This window comes from Brachycentrus maculatus, unplaced genomic scaffold, assembly GCF_059751285.1.
Source record: "Brachycentrus maculatus isolate JH-2025_06_01 unplaced genomic scaffold, ASM5975128v1 h1tg000061l, whole genome shotgun sequence".
Taxonomy (NCBI): domain Eukaryota; kingdom Metazoa; phylum Arthropoda; class Insecta; order Trichoptera; family Brachycentridae; genus Brachycentrus; species Brachycentrus maculatus.
The window spans coordinates 1,584,485-1,604,557 of record NW_028280815.1 but is presented as its reverse complement, the minus strand read 5'-3'; the positions used below and the strand labels follow the sequence as shown (position 1 = coordinate 1,604,557).

The window sequence follows — 20,073 nt, the reverse complement described above, 5'->3', positions numbered from 1 at the left end:
AATGATAAGGAAAGTATCATGTTTTCAATATTCTTCGTCATCTATGTTAGGATATCAATACCATAATGATTTTTGATAATTATGCTTTATTAATCGAAACACATGTCACAATAGGTTTCAAGAAATAGTGGTATTTACCAAGTTAAATTATCTTTTACTGGTCCAATATCGAATCTAATTCAACATCGATTTTTTTCCTCGTAGGTCCCATGTCGAATGTTATTAAACATTTTTTCATCATTAGTATTATGAAGTTAAAATGCGACTTCACATTTTTTCAGTCGTATCTATTACAACAGTAGATACGAGTGAAAATGTGGAGCAGAGGGCAAATGAACTTTTACCCATTGGAATGTATAATTGTCTACCTGGATTTTTTAATAATATGTATTTTTCCATTATGATGCGTGGTTGGGTACAGATAGTGAAAAATATAATTCACCATATGTTAAATGTCTCAACAGAGACCAAGCATCTTTTTAATCAGAAGGGAATATGAAAGTCTGAACATTCGCGGGACTCATGACCGGGCAATAGTCGTGTAATATTCACCATGCATTATTGAATGAACATCCATAAACTATGTGAAGGACATTGGTACAATAAATCAAGCTAGGACACAAAATGCCGAACCCTCTTCTAGTGGAACGTAAGGTCTGTTGACGACAGTCAACAGTCTGGCTTCTCCCGAGGAGTTTTACATGTAATGAGTAAATGCTAAGAAGTTCCTGATTGGCCTACATTAGATTATCCCTCCTATTCCCAGCACAGATTAAAAAAAACAGTTTTTTAAGTTACAAGAAATAAAACCCACTTTATGATCTATAAACTTTGTATATAATAAACAAGGTAAATAATAAATGCAATTCCCATAATAATAATAAAAATCACCCATATTGCCTGGATTCTCAGACGAATTGTCCTGACGAAGAGACGGGTACGTCTCGAAACCGGTAAACAAAAATCTCGGTGACTCGTCAATTAACTAACATTTTTATATGTCAAAAAAGTAGAAAAAAATTACCCCTTAAATGCATCAGTCGGAAACCATCTGAACGAAACCTACATAATGAAGTTACCTACCCTTATGTCATCTCTGGTGTATAGATAAATATTGTTGTAGGATGTTTATGAACGCAATCCCAAAACTCCATAGAAAACGAATTAGAATGTGTCAAAATTGTGAAATATGTCAAAGTTGTTTATTTTCAACATCGTATTTTATTTTCTTTTAAAAAATAAGTATTTTACAAAGTGGCACTTATTTTGTAACTTAGAGAAACTAAGTTAAATAAAAGTGAAATATTCCGATAAAACTAAATTATCTTTAAATCAATACCGCAAGTAGTTAACCTACATTTCTGCAATTGTAAAGGACTTTATTTTACTTTGAAAACGTACTATTTAAACTAAGAACATGCGGGATATTCATTGTGCTATTCCTGGTTGCGTGGATACTGCTTCCAATAGACACGCGTTCCCATGTTATAAGACAAAAGAAAGCTGTTTTCGAGAGTGGATCTGGCGCATAGGATGCTTCGACTTATTAGAGGACCCGCCTGACGCGGACTCGAAGTTGCGAGTGTGTGACAGGCATTTTACCAGGAAACAAAGAGATGAGAGTAACGTTCTGCTTAATTTTGCCACACCCGATGCTTATCTGCCAGGTATAGACAATTTTCCAGATTTCCCAGATCCGAAACAAGACGAAATATGTATTCCGTTGGGTGCAGAAATCGAAGAAGGTAAAATTTTGCTATTTTATTTTACTTTTTTACTTAACTGGGTGAATTTTTATATGACTTTATTTATAATTAATCACCATACATGAAATTTATTTACCCATGAAGCAATTTAAAAAAAGCTTGTTCGTTTACAAATGTTTTATCCATAGATAAAGAATAAATGGATGAATATAGTATCTGTTCATCCCTGAAGAAGACAAGATATTTGTTGAAACTAATTATGGGGACGGGTGTTGCACTAATTACGTGCATCCACGTCTCCACTAGTTGCTCCTCAGAAGCTGCGTTTTAAAAATGGATGGAAATTTAATTAATAGACTTACTTGATTTTTCAAATATTTATATTCACAAAATTAATTAAAATTACAAATTTTAGTCCTAATGCACTAATGTAGCGGCAGTTCACGCTGGTGGCAAGATGACGAGAGAGAATGTACCATCCGTTTTTTTTTTTAATTACCTACGTCCAAGTGACTCTGAAATATAGCTACGGCTTACGCAACACCGGTTATCATGTCCCTACCTGAGTAGGGACATGATAAGCCTGAGCTTCAACTTTATATTTCATAGCCACGCCTACTCGTGAGTGGATTTACTCTTCATGTTTAAAGTTACTATAATTTCATGTAATTCATGAGTGAAAATTCTAGGCAAAAACACTGACTACCTCGCTAGAGGCATGAGTTTATAGTACCTTCCGTTGTCAGCCCTTTTATAGGTCTTTCGCGTGGTGACGTCACGCTGGTCAGCGATGGCGCGGTGACGTCGCGTTCATTCGCTGTACATCTATGGTTCATCACCATCATTTCATCTATGGTGGTCGGGGCCGGATGAGGCACCACACAATAATCTGGGACACAATCTACATACTTTATCCACTTTTTTGTTGTTTTTAATGTAACTATTCTTTTTTTTGTAGTATTTTACGAACCATCAAATAGTCCACAATCTGATGATACACCATTCTCAGACACAGAAGGTAATATCTTATTTTTTTTATTATATTTAAGGCAAGAAATTATTAATCATAAGACTATATCTCTTCCCCCTTAACACATTACCTGATCCTACTCCTTTTTTGTACTAAATTTTACAGCTACAGCTACTTATTCTATTGCTAGTATATATATCGCTAGTATATATCGCTAGTCTGTGACTAGTAAAGTGATCACTTAACCTGCCTGTGACAGGTCATAAGCCTTGTAAATTCCCCGACTTCCATATTCTTCTTCATCTATGTTGGGATGTCAAAAATGTTATTTGATTGAATTTACATTAGCATCTGAAATGAAGATCATGATGCCTAAAATTTTTTTTTTTTTAAAGGAATAACCCGCAAAGCCTCTATTAGAGGCTTGTCTGCAGGTAGAATAGTAAGGGTAGGGAAGGTAAATGTGAAAAATACATCACAAACACCCAGACCAATTGAAAATAAATCTTGAATTTATTTTGCACTTGGCGGGAATCGAACCCGCGACGCCAGTTTCACAGTCAAGCGTCTACCCAACTACGCCTCAGCGCCTGTCAATGTTGTGTGTATATTCGTTAATTATTTTTTTTTTTTCATGCATTACAGATCAGATGGAGATTTTAATAGTCACGGAAGCTGAAGCGACTTCTCGGTTGTTGGAGTTTGTGCCCATTGCAGAAAGTGAGCAAAATATTTCGAATTTATTAGAGATTCAGGCAGCCGAATCTGAGATGGAGAGTCTGCCAGACACGGGAGCCAAAGAGCCAACACCTCTTATGTCAGGCATCGACCTGGTGGGATCTGTAGTCAAGTATGATTCGGAATGTAAAAATCAAATGCCAAAGTTATTGGATGTCCTTCCAGCTTTGCAACCTGATAATGGTAAGAGTTAAATAATATAAAATAAACATATTGTCATTCAGGAAAAACTCATTATTTTCATTATATTTTGCCAAAAAAAACATACTTCCATACTCCAAGAAAAAAAACTATAGTAAAAGTAAATTATATTACTAACAATAAATATGTAATAAGTTTAAGTCTCTCAAATAAATATGTTTAAGTTTAAGAGGAAGACCGAGAAAAACATGGCACGAACAGGTATGCTAAATACTTGAAAGTGGTCAGGTTAAGAGTCGTCACAATCGGCGGGTATGTATGAGGAGATGCACGAATGTGGAAGAGGCGAAGAATGTTTGCAAGGACAGAGTGGTGTGGCGCTTTCTCTCTGCCTACCCCTGCGGAGAAGCGGCGTGATGGTTAGTTAGTTAGTTAGTTTTTTTAAGTCCCTCTCCAAGCACAAGAGGGCTGTGTCGGGTTGTGGTCCCGTGGTTAGTGTCGCGGACTCTTAAGTCACAGTTTCTCGGTTCGAACCCACTCTACCACAATTTGATACCTATTTCTAATAATGAGCCGCTTAGGCTCACAGAAATAGTATGAAATTGAAATATTTGTGTAAGATTTGTTAAGAACTTGTGTCATAAAATGGCAATCGAAATACATAATCTGAAGCCTTCGTTGAAGAAAAACCTTAAAAACAGTATCGTAAAGGTGCGGTTTGAAATTTTTCCCAAGACTATATACAAAATTTGGTAAAATCCATGCCAAAACGGATTGAAGCAGGAATAAAAACAGGAGGAACAACAATAATTAGGTACTGGTTTTGTTGGTTTTTTATAATTGAAAGTGTTATGTACCTATATAATTTTATTTGAAATAAATGTGTTTTTTTTATCATATGAGTTTTTTGATTTTTGTGTGACAAAATCGAAAATCTACAAATAAACTATAAAATTATTAAATAAAAATTTTTGGTCGCTATATAGGCAATTTTTATGGTATATCATCTTTAAACAGTGTTGTTTAATAATTTGGAAATCTATCAAGACATCACAATAACAAAAAATATTATTTAAAAAAAACGATATTTTCAGTCTGCAAAGATTTGAGTGCTCGCTACTGTATGTAGCTTTTAAAAATATTTTTTACTATGCTTTGTTGTGCTTTTATTCTCTACACTTCATTTTATATTTATTCTCTATGATTCATTATATGTTTATTCTCTATGCTTTATTATATATTTATTCTCTATGCTTCATTAAATATGTTTTTTTTTAGATTCATTGGAAAACCGAAAATTGATACTCGAAATAACTCCATTTATGCCACAAAAGGAAGAAGGTAATATATAAGCCTTTTAAGAAATTCTTATGCCAATGTTTTTCTTCTTCTTACCCTTATGCGGTCCAAATGGTACATAGGGCACAGCAGATATCAACGCAATGAAAAAATAATAGTTATTTGTCATTGTTTTTGACATCTCAACATAGATGAAGATAAATAATATGGATGTCTAGGCATTTACAGGGCTTACAACCGGCATAGTCTGGTTTAAGTGATCACTTTACACATGTGTAACACTCACCAATTCCACCCATGATTGACAACCACACTACTCAAATTCTTGAAACTTCTAGATGTATTGATCAAACTCGGACCACTTTCTTCATCCCACCATATATGTCTCTGGTGAACTCTCGCAAACTGTGTTTCGAGTGAGCCCTGTAAATGCCTAGACTTCCATATTCTTCATCTTTGTTAAAATGTCAACAAAAAAAATTGTGTTTTATTGAACTGCAGTTCTTTTAAAAATTTCATTTGAAAATTTAGATCCTTTAACAAATATCAACTGGATAAAGTTGCATTTACAACATAAACTACAATTGTTTTATTATTATTTATATCTGTAAGGGCGTTTGTGCACTACACGGAATCTTACTGTCCGGTACTTCAGTCAGCGTGATAAAACGACGATTGGCTTGGATTGGCTTGTGCTTTTGTCCATCTTTCTTTGGATGGGTGCTCTTGATCGGTGCGTGAACACGTTGCGCGTAAATTGGATCACGCTAAACTGTCGTAGTCTCTTTTATTTTTCAAAATCGGCCTGCCGGACAGTAAAATTCCGTGTAGTGCACAAGCGGCTTAATACTATCAACTGTTAATTTAATATACATATCCAATTTTTAATGTTTTTTTAAATTCTTTCTAGATTTTGTCTATTCACTAAGCTCTACTACGAATAATGTAAAATGTGTGAGCAATGGTAAGTTTTTTTTAAATATAGGGTCCGCCATCTAAAGTTTTTTTTTTCAACTAGTGCTTATTTCGTGAATGGTAACACTTAGCTCATGTCTGATTTGACAGATAATTAGTTTTATCCTTCCGCTGAGCGAATATGGTTGTGTATACGCTTGAACAACGCTGGGAAATATTGCGACATTCGACTTACAGAAGATGCCGATTTTGCCAAAAAAATCATCTTTTCGGATGAAGCTCATTTTGATCTTGGCGGGTATGTAAACAAGCAAAATTGTCGTATTTGGGGCACAGAAAACCCGCACGCATACATTGAAAAGCCGGTACACCCAAAACGAGTCACTGTTTGGTGCGGATTTTGGTCCAGAGGCATAATTGGGCCATTTTTCTTTGAAAATGAGCAAGGAGTGGCCGTTAGTCAATGGCGATCGTTATCGGGCCATGTTGAACGGATTTTTGTTCACAAAAATTGAAGAGGAGGATATTGGCAACATTTGGTTTCAACAGGACGGCGCTACGTGCCACACAGCCGAAGCTACACTCGATGTTTTGCGCCCCATTTTCAAAAAAAAAAAAGTTATTTGGCGGACCCTATATATTTACATTTCAAATGATTCTACATTTTTAAGCAAAATATCAAATATCTTTTATTTATTGTTTCGGCATTAACTTTGTGGTAGGACATGTTACAATGATTAAAGAAAACACTTCGTTTTTTACCACATGAGTTTTATTATAGACTACATGTTTCAGAAGTTAAACTTCCATTATTCAGGTCTGTATAATAAATACAGACCTGAATGATGGAAGTTTAACTTCTGAAACATGTAGTCTATAATAAAACTCAAGTGGTAAAAAACGAAGTGTTTTCTTTAATCATCAAATATCTTTATTTGTTTCAGTCCAAAAGACTTCTCTGAGCGATGGCCAACAACATAAAATGCTCCACTTTGAGATCACACCATTTATCCACAGTAAAAGTGGTGAGATATCTATTTTTTTGTCATATTATTTTTTACATCTCATCAAAGATGAAGAAGGAAATCGAAGTCTGGGCATTTACGGTACTGACGACCGTCATAAGCTGGTTTAAGGGATCGCTTTACACGCGTGTAACGTTCACCAATTCTACCCATGATTGACAACCACACTACTCTGATTCTTGGAACTTCTGAGTATATTAATTAATTTCGAAACAAACTGTTTGAATTAACAACAATTTCACTGGAGGCATCTACGATGAGATGAGAGAAGCTTTTTGTTAAGCAGAAACTCTTTAATTTTTATGTGAGGTCTGAATCCTGGATTATATTTACATACTCGAGAAACACTACAAAATACCATTTTTATTTTTATTTTTAGCTTATAATTTGACCAGTTAATTTGTTAACATTACATTTTGAGTGTGTCCATTAATACAGTGTGAATTAATACAAATAATACATTGATCTCAAGATAGATGAAGAATAATATGGAAGTCTGGGTATTTCCACGGCTTACGACCTGTCATAGTCTGGTTAAGTCATCACTTTACACACGTGTAAAGTGATGACTTAACACTCATCAAGTGATGACGTAACACTCATCATTCTACCACAACCACACTTGATTGACAACCACACTTCTCAAATTTTTGCAACTCCTTCATATATTATAAATCTCCCAGACGCTTTATATTTGAGTTTACTTTAGCCATCTACGGTTGGTTTGAGAAAGCTTTATTTTTTTTTTGTAGCGACGCTTTTATTTAGATGCATGCATGATCTTAATGGGATTATTTTACATACTGGGAGACGCCTGAAAACATGATTTTCAATTATTATGCGGCTTACAATTGGACTAGATTATTTTATTCACAACATTTTTGGTCGTGTCCAAATTCCTGCTCACAAATCTGGGTTTCTCCACTTGGACATCTCAACAAAGACGAAGAAGAATATGGAAGCCTGTATATTTACGGGGCTTACGAACTCTTATAGGAAGCAAATATGGATTTATGAAATGAATGTTAGTAATAATAATAATCTCTTTTGTTTTTCTTTTAGGAAAGTCGGGAAATGAAAATATAAGGAAGGACTCGTCAGATTCAGGTGATGGGTGTAAGTTTCATCATTTTCTTATTCTTGTAACCCCTGTCTACACCCGATGGTGCATAGGGCACTGCATCATATAGAAGCAGCGTTATCTTAATCGTTAAATGCATGAAGGCAAAGTGATCAGCCTTGCGTTTCTCGTTTTATTTAATAATCTTTATTTATATCATTATAATAATAATCTTTATTTTATTATTAATATTTAATATCACCCTGGACTACCAGTCCAGGGTGATATTATAGTGATATGATAGTGAAAATCACCCATATTTATTTCGACTCCCCTGGGAATCGAACCCGGGACCTCCAGCACGGTAGCCAAACGCAAATGAATGAATTTCTTGAAAAAATTCAAATTTGTATAAATTTATGATTTCTTTTCATTTCAAACCCTTATCCGCATCCCTATGATGCATAGGGCACTGCATCATATAAACGCAGTGTTATCTTGATCGTAAACATATGAAGGAAAGGTGATCAGCCCTCCGCTTCAGGTACCAGTCCAGGGTAACATTGATTATTCAATATTGATTTCTTACATTTAATAAATATTTTTTACTTCTTTTTAACATTTAGTTTATTTTGATTATCTCTTATTTTACTGCTTTTCTTTAATATTTGTAGTTCTTGTTTTTATACCCCTTTTTCTGATTTAACCCTTAATTACTCGCACAAAGAAAATACACAACTGCTTATTATTTATTAAAAATATAATATAGTAAAACTTGCTTATTATTAAAGTGCTTTTATCATATTTAAAAGAAATAACATGAACTAAATATCAAATGCGAAGCAGAAAATGCTAAATTTTTTATGCGAAATTGCTTTGACCCCATGCGACTAATTAAGGGTTAAATGACTTCAATTAACTTTAAACCATGTATGTTGTATTATGTATTAATTTTTAAATCAAACACAGATTTTTTTAATCTATTTAGTTGTATTTTATTTCAAACATATAAAAATGAATATTGTGTCAATTGTTTCGCCTAGTTTTGGCATTTACAAACGAATGATCGGAAATTAATACAAAAATAAAATGGAGTTATACAAATTAAACGCCAAATCAATAAATATGTTGTACTATATTGTATGCCCATGCACAGGCTATGCCTTATGTTTATCTGAATTGTTTGAAAAGGAAATTTGGAGTTTGCTTAACACTGACAGTTAAAATAATAAATGTTTTGCATTATTACAGCTAATATAACAAAGAAGGATCAATCCAAGATGGCGGAAACCGTCAAACCAATGCCTAGTGAGTAGAGTATAATAATAATAATATACAATTGACAAAATTACTACCAACCCAAGAAATAAACTGTTTAACATATACTACATAACCTCAAACTCTCATTGTTGGTAGCCACTGAAATTATTGTTTTGTTTATTTAAAAAAAATGATAAAATTTAGTGTATTTATTAACTACAAATTACTTCAATTTCATACTACATATTGTCTTTGAGCCTAAGCAGCTCATTAACCTTTACTGTTCCAATGTCGAATCTCATTAGACATCGATATTTTCCTCTTAGGTCCCATGTCGGATGTTATTCGACTTTTTTTTCATCATTAGTATTAATTATTTAAATTCAAAAGCAGAGGACAAAATATTTTTCCAATTGGAATGTTACTGTCTACCTAGATTTTTTTTTAATTTTGGGGGACTGGAAAGGGTTAGTAAAAATAGGTATCAAATTGTGGTAGAGTGGGTTCGAACCCAGAAACTCTGACGCAAGAGTCCGCGACACTTATCACAGGACCACAACCCGTTTTGTTGTTGTTGTTTGCTGTAGGTATATTCTTGGAAAGCATTGAAAGTTTAAACTTTCTAAAGACCAACTTGCCTTATATTATTTATCAACAATCAATATCTCTTAGTGATTTCCTTATTTTTTATTCTCTCCGCACTCATTGGTAAACAAGACACTGAATCTCATAGACGCATTTGTGTTAGGTTGAAAATATATGTAATGAATCTTTTGCATTATTCCAGCTAATGCAACCCGAAGAAATCATTCCAAGGGGGCGAAAACCATCACACCTAGTAAGTGGAATATTATAATATGTAATATCTGAATTTACTGCCAATCTAAAGAAGAAACTATATCAAATATATTTCATAGCATCAAAGTTGCATTACAGCATGTTGCAACTGAAATAGTTCAAACTAATAATAATTATTTTATTAATTGAATAATTTTGTGGTAAAATCAATCGTTTTTTTATTTAAAAATTTTACTCGGTAAATACATCATTATCAAACACCGTATGTGAAGCAAAAGTCTACATTGAAGGGTTATGCCCTTGGGATGTTGATGAATGAAGGTTGGGTGGGAGCTGTTTCACATTTTTATTTGTTAGTTTTCTATTTATTATTTTTTTATCAGTGGAAACATGGACAACAGGCTTGAGTCATTGTCATTTTTAATTTTGGGTTTATTATTATTTATATTTTTATCAATTTCAATTCTTTAAAAATTTTGAAGTTTCGTATGAATAATTTTTGAGATTTCTATGGTATTGTTGTTATATGTATGAACAAACATTGTTTGATAATGTTGGGGAATGTAATTTATAATTTAAATTTAGTATTAATCAGTCTTGATAATGAAGCAGTTAGCTTCGTTAGTTATAATAAAAAAATTATAGGGATTTTAAAACAAAGTTACATTTTAATTATATATTGGGGAGAATGCATCAAGTCGCAATAGATTTTAATAAATAGTGGTATTTGCCAAGTAAAATTTTAGTAAACAATAATAGTTTTATATCGGCTGGACTAAGCGATGTGTGAAATTTATCAGCCTTTATAATAATCATTGCCCCTGTATAATATTTATTTTTAAAATTTTCAGAACCCGCACGATCCTTTATTCTTCCAAAAAAAAAGAACAAATCTCAATCTACTCGTACTATGCCGAAAAAGGGAAAGAAAGCCGTAGAAGTGAAAGATGAATATAAATCCCTTAATTATGTAGAATCTGTTAAAATGAGTGAACTATTCTTTTACAGAGGTGAGTTAGCTCTTCTTCTTTTTCATGTGCCTTCTGTCCTCCACTTCTGGACATAAGCCTCCTCCCCTTCTTTCCATTTCCTCCAGTCGGTTGCTGCTTGCAGCCAGTTTCTACCCCCCACAGCGACTATGTCGTCGGACCATCTCCTTTGGGGTCTTACGACACCTCATTTGTTCTCCCAAGGTCTCCATTGTAAAATTTTTGGGGTCCATCTTGTGAGGTCCTGTCTTGCAATATGTTCTGCCGATTGCCATTTGAGTTTTACCACACGATTCATGATAATCTCTGTTTTGGTTTTTTTCCTGGTATCTTTGTTCTTTGTTTTATCCATTGAGTTAACTCTAGTTAAGTTGAAATCAACGCTTTTCTGCGGATATGAAGCATGGAAAATCTGTGGGCTATCCCATCAGCATTAATTGCACCCTTTCAAAGTCACTATTTAGTGCGGCGAAACACGGTATGTTTTCTGTGTCTTTTATAATGGGACTCTAACCCTAGATTGCGAGACATTTGTAAAATTTACATTATCTGTGGGGAGCACCGAGGCAATGCATGCAAAGAATTTAGTTACAAATAGCATGTATCTCAATTTTCTCAAGATTTCTCCTATTATGCTGATTATACATACAAATGTTTGTCTGCAGAACCTTCCCCTTTGCCATTTTTGGAGCCAGAATTTGTAAATGGTAAGTTTACAATTTTCTTTATAAAACACACAATTTATTTTTACATATTATTTTTCTAATCAAAGACAATCAAAATGTAATTATTAATCAAGTAAATTTAAGTAATATAAATAATAAATTATTTTTTTCTAACCTTATAACTTATTTACAGCATTTTGAGTGTGTCCAAATACTTGTTCACAAAATCTGGATTATCTCCAATTACAGGAGTTATTTTTATATTATTTTTTGACATCTCATCAAAGATGAAGAAGAATATGGAAGTCTGGGCATTTACGGGGCTAACGACCGTCATAGGCTGGTTTAAAAGATCACTTTACACACGTGTAACATTCACCAATTCTACCCATTATTGACAACCACACTACTCAAATTCATGGAAGTAAACCAGCCTATGACGGTCGTCAGCCCCGTAAATGCACAGACTTCCATATTCTTCTTCATCTTTGATGAGATGTCAAAAAATAATATACTTATAACTTATTTCTTTATATTGAGATCAATAGAGATCTTGATAACAAGATCGGGTCGCGCAACGTGCTAACCACTACACTACAGAGGCTGGGATATAATTTAAGCATCACTTTTTTTCTTACTAGTTTCAGAAACGTCAAAGAAAAATACTGAGATCGGAGAATTGTATTGCTACGACAGTGATAACTCCTCAGGATCCGGTGAGTTATCTTTTCCTCTACTACCCACTTCACCCACTCTCATTTTCTTACTCTGTTTCCAACCTTCCAAAGTGGAAAAGGTGGAAAAGCATTCCGGGCCGTCATTCTTGCAACAGCAATGTCACACCCTCCAAATTTGGTGCGCCGGTCGGGAGCTGGTAAAATCGGTTCATCCATGGGAGTTGTTAAAGCCGACAAGCATGAGACGACTATCAGCTAATTTGTGTGGAATTTATGGTTTTTTATACATATAATCTGAAGCCGTATTAAGCATTGATTTATTCTAAAAAAAGATAGAGTTTATACCCTACCCTTTCAGGAAAGTGTAGCCAGTGCAGTTGGTGAAGTAGTGTGTGAATTAAGAAATTCCAGAAATTACTTTTGGTCATCATTTAATACGGACTGCGTCATTAATACTGATCGCAGTATACTTTTTAATCAATGTTTTTCGCAGATACTTTGCGGCACGTTTTATAAAGTTTATAAAACAAAACAATGTTGTGTTCAACCATTTTTTTTATTGGTACATTTTTTCTCCAACCGGTTTCGACTAGAACCTTGTGATCATCAGGGTCAAACATGTACTAATGGTTAAACACAAAGTTGCTTTATTTTATAAAACCGATATGTACTGTTATAATAATCTTACTTAAATATTTTCAGGTGAATTGGCCATGCCGAGCAATGTTTCCGATCCAATTCCTGGAAATATTCAGTGCTCTAGTGAAACAATCGACCCCAAAGTATTTTCTTACTTAAAAAATATATCGGTTCCTCTAAATGAAAAGGTTGAAACTCCCGCAATGGTGAAATCCCCGCCAAAATCTAATAATAAAAGTGTGAGGAAGTACACTGTCAGCCCGGACGCAAGGAAGAAATCTTCCCGTACTAAAAATAAACCTAAATTGGAAAAATCTAAATCACACCCCTCGGATGTACCCGTAGAATCAACGTGTGTTCAATATGATTCAACGAAAACACATAGAATGTCAAGTGATATTCGAGACGACACTCCTATTATATTTAAACATCCTTATGAAGTTAAAAATGAACCTGAGCAAGATTCCATGTCTGATCTTCACTACATCAAAAATGAGTTGATGGAAACAGAAATTATTAAAAATGAAACTACGGAAATATCGGAGATATCGAATGATGTCTACGACAGTATTATAATAGAAGAAGTCTTCGATTCTTCTAAAGCGGTTGAAGTTTCGCCCGCAGATTTACCCCTCAACTTCAAAAATGACAGTCCCGAAACGTTTGTCGAAGCCCCCATTTCAAAAGGTCAAAAAAAAGTCATTTTAAAACGTCGCGTTAACTTTTCGCCAATTTCTTCAAACAGCAGGATGAATCCTGCATCCGAAACACTCTACACTTTTACAAATTCTAATGCCAGAAATGTTGCGATTCGGCCGCACAACACACATGATGACGCCAAATCAAATAATGCCCAGAACGTCGTTATTCGTCGCCAATCTTCTTCTATGCAAAAACAACAATGTGGCGGTGACAGAAGCGGATATTTGTATGGTAATGTCACTCCTCTCGGTGCTCAGCGATCTAACGTTACACGTAGAAATTCTGACGGAGTGATTGAAGAACTGAAACCTTTTGTCATTGTTTCCGGGTATGATGCGGACCAGGATGAAAATAGTTTCAGTCTTCAGCAAAAGAATACCGGTGAGTTTGTAATAAATATATTTCTTTTTTAGCAGGTTGACTTCCACAGCAATTTCAGAATTCCGGTCTAAAAAGTTAATTTTATTTATTTATTAATAAATTTTCTCTTCATGCAAGCAGCATTGATTTTTCGTTCTATCCATATTAGCACTGATATATGTACTAGGAATTTTATCGTAGCTGCAGGAATATGGCAAGTAAATACGGCACAGTATGAGATAACTCGTACTCGGCATCCTAGCAAAGAACGCATTCTATGAGTTATCTTTTAGTTGGCAGTCAATGTGTTAACAGAGGCAAGCGGCGGCTCTCGGGAGGCATGCCAAGTGCATGACCTAGCTAACTGATTAGCCTTTTGATGGTTGTAACCAGGGGTTTTTTAAACCAGAAATGGTCCCAGAACTAAATTGTAATAATTTTTTTTAAATATAATATCATTTACATATTCATTACAATACCATATTTTATCATTTTGACATGTTATATGAATATAGATTGTAATTACGTAAGCACAAACATTGTTTCGTCTAATTGATTTTGAAGAAAAATATTATCCGTGAAAAAAGGTGCCGGAATGCCGTTCCACCGCGTTACATGGAAAAAAAAGCCTGGTTGTGACCATGGGTTACTGCGTCCTATGCTGTATTGTGTCGTTCCTCGCAAAGTCAAACCACCGCACGCCTAAAACTCTGTATCATTCTTTGGCAGGCATCTATTCTCTAAGCTGAGTATACGGCTGCTCTGGGCCCTTGTAAGGTGCCATGTCTCACAGCCGTATTAGAGAACAAGGAACGATGCAGGCATTATATAGGTGGCATTTAGTTTTCAATGAGATTTATATATTTGTATTTCTTCTTCTTCTTTGTGTGCCTTGTTAAGTCTCCCCGTAGTTGGTGATCCCTATGCCATAGGCTCGGTGGTCCTGCGCCATCCGGAATAACTCCTCCACTCCTCTCATCCTGGTCTAGTTGTGAAATTATTTAATACTTTTATTTTACAGATGTGCCGGTCGTGTTAGGATCAAATAAAAGAAGAAAATTGGAAGAATCCAACTATCAGATTTCTTACGTCAACCTAAAGCAATCTCCTGCTAAAAAACATGGTGAGGGTTAAATTGAATATGAAATGTTGATAAAATAGATAAATGAATAATATTTATAATTCATAACATTTTAAGTGTGTCCAAATACTTGTTTACAAATCTGGGTTTTCTTCTTACTTTTACATGGGTCTCTGGGTCTCTGCTAAGCAAAAGCTTTCTCAATCTAGCATAGATGGCTGTTATGAACTCATATGTACTGTGTCTTGAGATTGATTATATATCTAGGAGTTCCGAAAATTTGAGAACCGTAGAACTTGAACTTTGATGTGTTACTTGAGCCCAGTACAAAAAAAATATTTAGATCGTGGTATCGATCGAAGTATTGTGACAATAAGTGTCACCTGTCAGGGAAACAATGAATCATGTCGATACATTCATTATTGTAGACCAAATATATAGATTCAAATCTTTTTTTGAACTGGGCTCAAGTAACACATCAAAGTTCAAGTTGCCCCGTTCTACGGTAGTGTGGTTGTCAATCATGGATAGAGTGGTGAATGTTACACTTAATGTATGTTATTAAATGATAAATTGACCACTTAATCAGCCTGTTAAAAGGCATAAGCCCTGTAAATACCCAGACTTCCATATTCTTCTTCATCTATGTTGAGATGTCAAAATGTAAATATTTATAAAGTTCATTTACTTTTCAGATTTGTCCGATAGTCCTACATTTTCAGACGTGTTCTGCAATGATAAGAACTTCAGGTGAGTGTCTTTAAACGTTTTAAAAACCTCCTTCTGCTTCTTCTAACCTCACTCAATACATAGTAGAATACATATTCCTCCCGCCGATGTTTTGGTGATCATTATAGGGGCCTTCTTCAGGGCGCTTTATTACCAAACGTAATAAAGAAGAGCCCCGGATGTGATGAAGATAGCCGAAATGTCAGCAGGAGGAATAATTCACAAATGAATGTAATTTTTTTTAACCTTACCCTCCCGGTGATATGTATGTATTTAATACAACTCAACCCCGCCTCAGGTACCAGTCCAGGGGTAATATTGAATAAATCTTGAGTGCAAAAATCACATGTATTTATTTGACTCCCCCCCTGGGAATCAAACTCAGGACCTCCAGAACGATAGCCGACCGTGGTGACCATTACACTACCATTGCTTACTCTTGTTTATACCTATTTTATTCAATATATTGTATTATTTTCCAGTAAGCTGACAGACTTTGTGCAGTCAGATATGCTGGACCCAAATAAAGCATTGAGAATGTTCAACATTGCCATACAAGAGACAAAAAATAATATTACAAGCATCCACAGTTTAAGAAGTAGAAATAAAGAACTAGAGGATATTAATGAAAATTTGATGAGCCAACTGAAACAAAAGGATGAAATAATGGTATTTATGTTGACTATATTTTATTTTAAATCGGCCTTTGAATCGTTTGTAACATTTTCACCATCCAGTGCAATTATGACATATTTTATGGACTTATTTTTTAAAAAATGTATTACGCTACCTTAAATTTGTATAAATTTTTAAAACTACGGTATACGGGATTCTCATAGAATCCTTGTAAGAGTGAGGGGGGTGTTCACCTCAGAAAACATCGCTAGACACAATTGTAGCGTGTTTTTGTGTACTACAAATGCATGTGTGTTGTTGTGTGGTGGACTACATTTTTCATTGTACAATTCCCATCACTACAATGTTGCCAGATAGAGAAAGGTTTCCCGCGGCATTGAAAATATAGACATTTTTAAGACTGGCATATTTAAAAAACAAATACTGGACATTTTTGGACGCACCTTATTTTGAAGGGAATTTTTTGATGAAAAAAGTGCATCTTATAGTCATAAAAATACAGTACCCATTTATAAAGTTTTTTTCCTACAATATCAGATATACAAGTACACTTAACTCCCTTTTTACATGAGTTTGAAATAACAGTGCAAGAAAAAAGGGGAAAAAAATCATTTAAGAATGTGTAACAGTAATTACCAATTTTTTACATCCCTCGTTTGTACTTACTATTCACTAGTTTTGGCAGAGAAATATGATAAAAGGGGCTAAGTGGATATTATTCTATAAATATACCGGGGCCTTTCAAATACTCCCATTTCAGAGCATGCTAATTATTTGATACTTAAGAGTGGTGACTGGCTGGAGCATTTTGTCGTAACGTAATGTCGTAACATTGTTAACGTCGTTGTTACGACGCGAGCATCTGAAACTATGCTCATCAGCGAGCATCCGAAACTATGGATGAAGCGCTCGCTTGCTGTACTGACTGCCTGAACGCTCGATTCGTAACGTGTTACGTTACGACAAAATGGCAAAACGGCAAAATGACCCTAAAATGAATAAAAAATTCTTCTTTGTTTTAAATTCTTTTAAAACAAGGAAAAAATAATATAATATAATATAATACAATACAAGTACAAAAAATATATAATATAAATACAAAAAAAGATCCCACAAAGGCATGGCCTGTGTTTGAGTATACATTATACTTTAGGTCATGGTAAAGGGCACTGGCAAGAACACAATACATTTTATAAGAAGTAAAATTAGATTAAAAGTGTTTTAATCTAATTTTACTTCTTTAACAGAAAATAAAATAAAAAAAAGATGAAAAAGAAAAAAGTTTGCAAACATGTACTACATGAGTTAAACGTCTAAAAGAAAAAGGAACTTAGATCTGTTTTTTTCAATAAATAATTTAAGTAAAATTTGAAATCGAAAACTTAGGTAATTAACGTCTAATATATAGTCTTTGCGGAATGATTTAAAATCTTTAACCTTTTGGTGAGGAAGGTTAAATAAAACACTAATTTATTTTTTTGTTGCAGATCGAATTGAAAACTTTAATAAGTAACACTAAGAGCAAAGAAGATTCTGAAAAGCAACAAGCCTTGTACGACAGTTTCTGGGAAATTGACCACGACTATTTATAACTGAAAACATATTTAAATATGCAGAGATAATTTCCATCTTCTAAGAAAAAAATACTATAATTTAAAATCAGATGCTGATATACATATGTATATAAAGAAATATGCCAAAGAGTGTTATATCAAAACTTTTATTTAGGATTTGGAATTACAGCTGTGAAGGTCGCCAGTTTGTGGGGGTGAACGGATTGCACAGATTACGATGCGCTCACAAACCTCCACTCATTAAGATGCGTTTATAAAGGGATGGTAATTAAATTAGATAATCACTTACTTGATCCACATTTTTATTTGGCAATATTTAACAATGATATAAAATACTTAATGCTACAGTATTTTAATATAAAAGAATGATCACTGACCACGTTACACTTTTGATTTTAATTATTTTATGGAAGTCACTAAACGGCTAATGGTAACTGTAGATCGACCTGGTCACGATGAGATGGCGAGAGAGAATGAATTCTTCGTGGTCAGCCTATTTAATGCTGCGCTTCCGGTGACGTCATGCTCTTACGCGGTGACGCGGTGACGTCTATGGCAAAGTACATTTGTCTATGGAGCTCCGGTCGGGCAGCGCGCATCTATTTTTTAGTTCGTGATGCCATCTTGATTTATTTTATTTAAAGGAGTACAGTTAAAAAAAGTAATATACAATTTCTTTTGAAGAACTCAAAATCTTCAAAATGGGTAAATTCACTGCTGGAATAATATACTCCAATGCAAAAGGTTTGTAAAAATATTCAATAGAATATTGTTAAAAAAACATATCCGGCGACATCTTATGTTGAGAACCTCTGACTTGCAAAGTTTCATACTTTTTATATAATAACCAAAGCTATAAAGAAATCTGTTTATTTTACAATGATATTTCCGTAAGACGTGACAGTACTTACATTTGATTACGTGATAAGAATACTTAGCTCTGCACCTGCCAGGTCAGTGATTAGTTGACTTTGTATACCCAATGCTACGTTGCAGCACCTGTTAGATATTGATTTGTACGCTACGTCTGACTCAATATCTTCTGATAAGACAAGCACGTGTGCGCTTGTTGCTAAGGGATAAAAATGTAATGGCACAGGAACATTACCTACCATTTTTTTGTCCGCTTCCGTAGTGGAACGATCAGGTACTGCAGGTGCCGGGTTCAATTCCCAGGGTCAAATAAATATAAGCGGTCGAGTCTGATGTCGATTTCGACGAAACCCGGTTGCTGGTCAAATAATATTATTGTGGAAAAAATTACATAGTTGTTATTTTATTCTATAAAATATAAGTGGAATTTTTTCACTCTCATATTTATTAAATTTAACCCTGGACTGGTTCCTGAAGCGGAAGGCTGATCACCTTTCCTTCATGTGTTAACAATCAAGATAACACTGTGTTTATATGATGCAGTGCCCTATGCACCATTGGGGTGCGGATAAGGGTTTCTGAAAGGTTAATGAAATTAAAAAACATTAATCTAACATATATACATATTAGTTTGTTTGCTATAGATATCTATGTACTTCCCTACAGTCCAGGGCTTAAAACCAGTGTTCCGCTATTTTTTTCTGTTCAAGGTACACTTCGGATGTCCAAACTCAAGACACAGTTAGGGACATTTTTTTATAGTATGTTTTTCTTGCATCTTTGGACTAAGTAGATTCTACTTAGTCCAAAAATGCAAAAAAACGTACTACAAAAAAATGTCCCTTACTGTGTTTGAAGTTTGGACAGCCGACCTGCCAAATTAAGAAATTTCAGAGGTGCACCAAATAAAATAAAAACAAAGTTTATTTGATATTGATTTATTATCAAAATATAATGCGAAAATATATAATATCAAAACAAATTTTATTTAATATCTTCAAAAAATTAGACCTTTTTTTCCGAGGCACACCAACTAATCACCACGGTACACCAGTGTGCCGCGGCACACACGCAGCGGAACAATGCTTTAAACTCATCTACAAGACTGGACTCTGAATTATCACTATTTATTATTGATTTTCCGATAATACTTGTGATACTTATTTTATTATTGATCTATATGTGAATATTTTCAATTCATAGTACAGATTTCAAGTGTGCACAAATTATGGATTT

At 34.3% G+C, this 20,073-nt stretch overlaps 1 protein-coding gene across 2 annotated transcripts; it reads left to right on the top strand.

Annotated features, from left to right (window-relative positions):
- The first annotated feature begins 1,152 nt into the window (after window positions 1-1,152).
- Window positions 1,153-18,126, top strand: LOC148311545 (uncharacterized). 2 transcript variants are annotated; one of them, XM_088256356.1, is made up of 17 exons: window positions 1,153-1,745; window positions 2,665-2,724; window positions 3,322-3,597; window positions 4,834-4,896; window positions 5,765-5,818; window positions 6,714-6,794; window positions 7,857-7,910; window positions 9,106-9,162; window positions 9,902-9,952; window positions 10,764-10,922; window positions 11,567-11,608; window positions 12,208-12,282; window positions 12,946-13,965; window positions 14,966-15,067; window positions 15,721-15,775; window positions 16,237-16,423; window positions 17,878-18,126. In XM_088256356.1, the coding sequence occupies exons 1-17, from the start codon at window positions 1,418-1,420 to the stop codon at window positions 17,980-17,982; spliced, it is 2,769 nt and encodes a 922-aa protein (XP_088112482.1). In that variant the 5' UTR covers window positions 1,153-1,417; the 3' UTR covers window positions 17,983-18,126. The 2 variants fall into 2 exon arrangements, with proteins under 2 accessions (XP_088112482.1, XP_088112484.1); XM_088256358.1 differs by lacking the exon at window positions 5,765-5,818 and having other exon boundaries at window positions 1,172-1,745.
- Window positions 18,127-20,073: the final 1,947 nt, after the last annotated feature.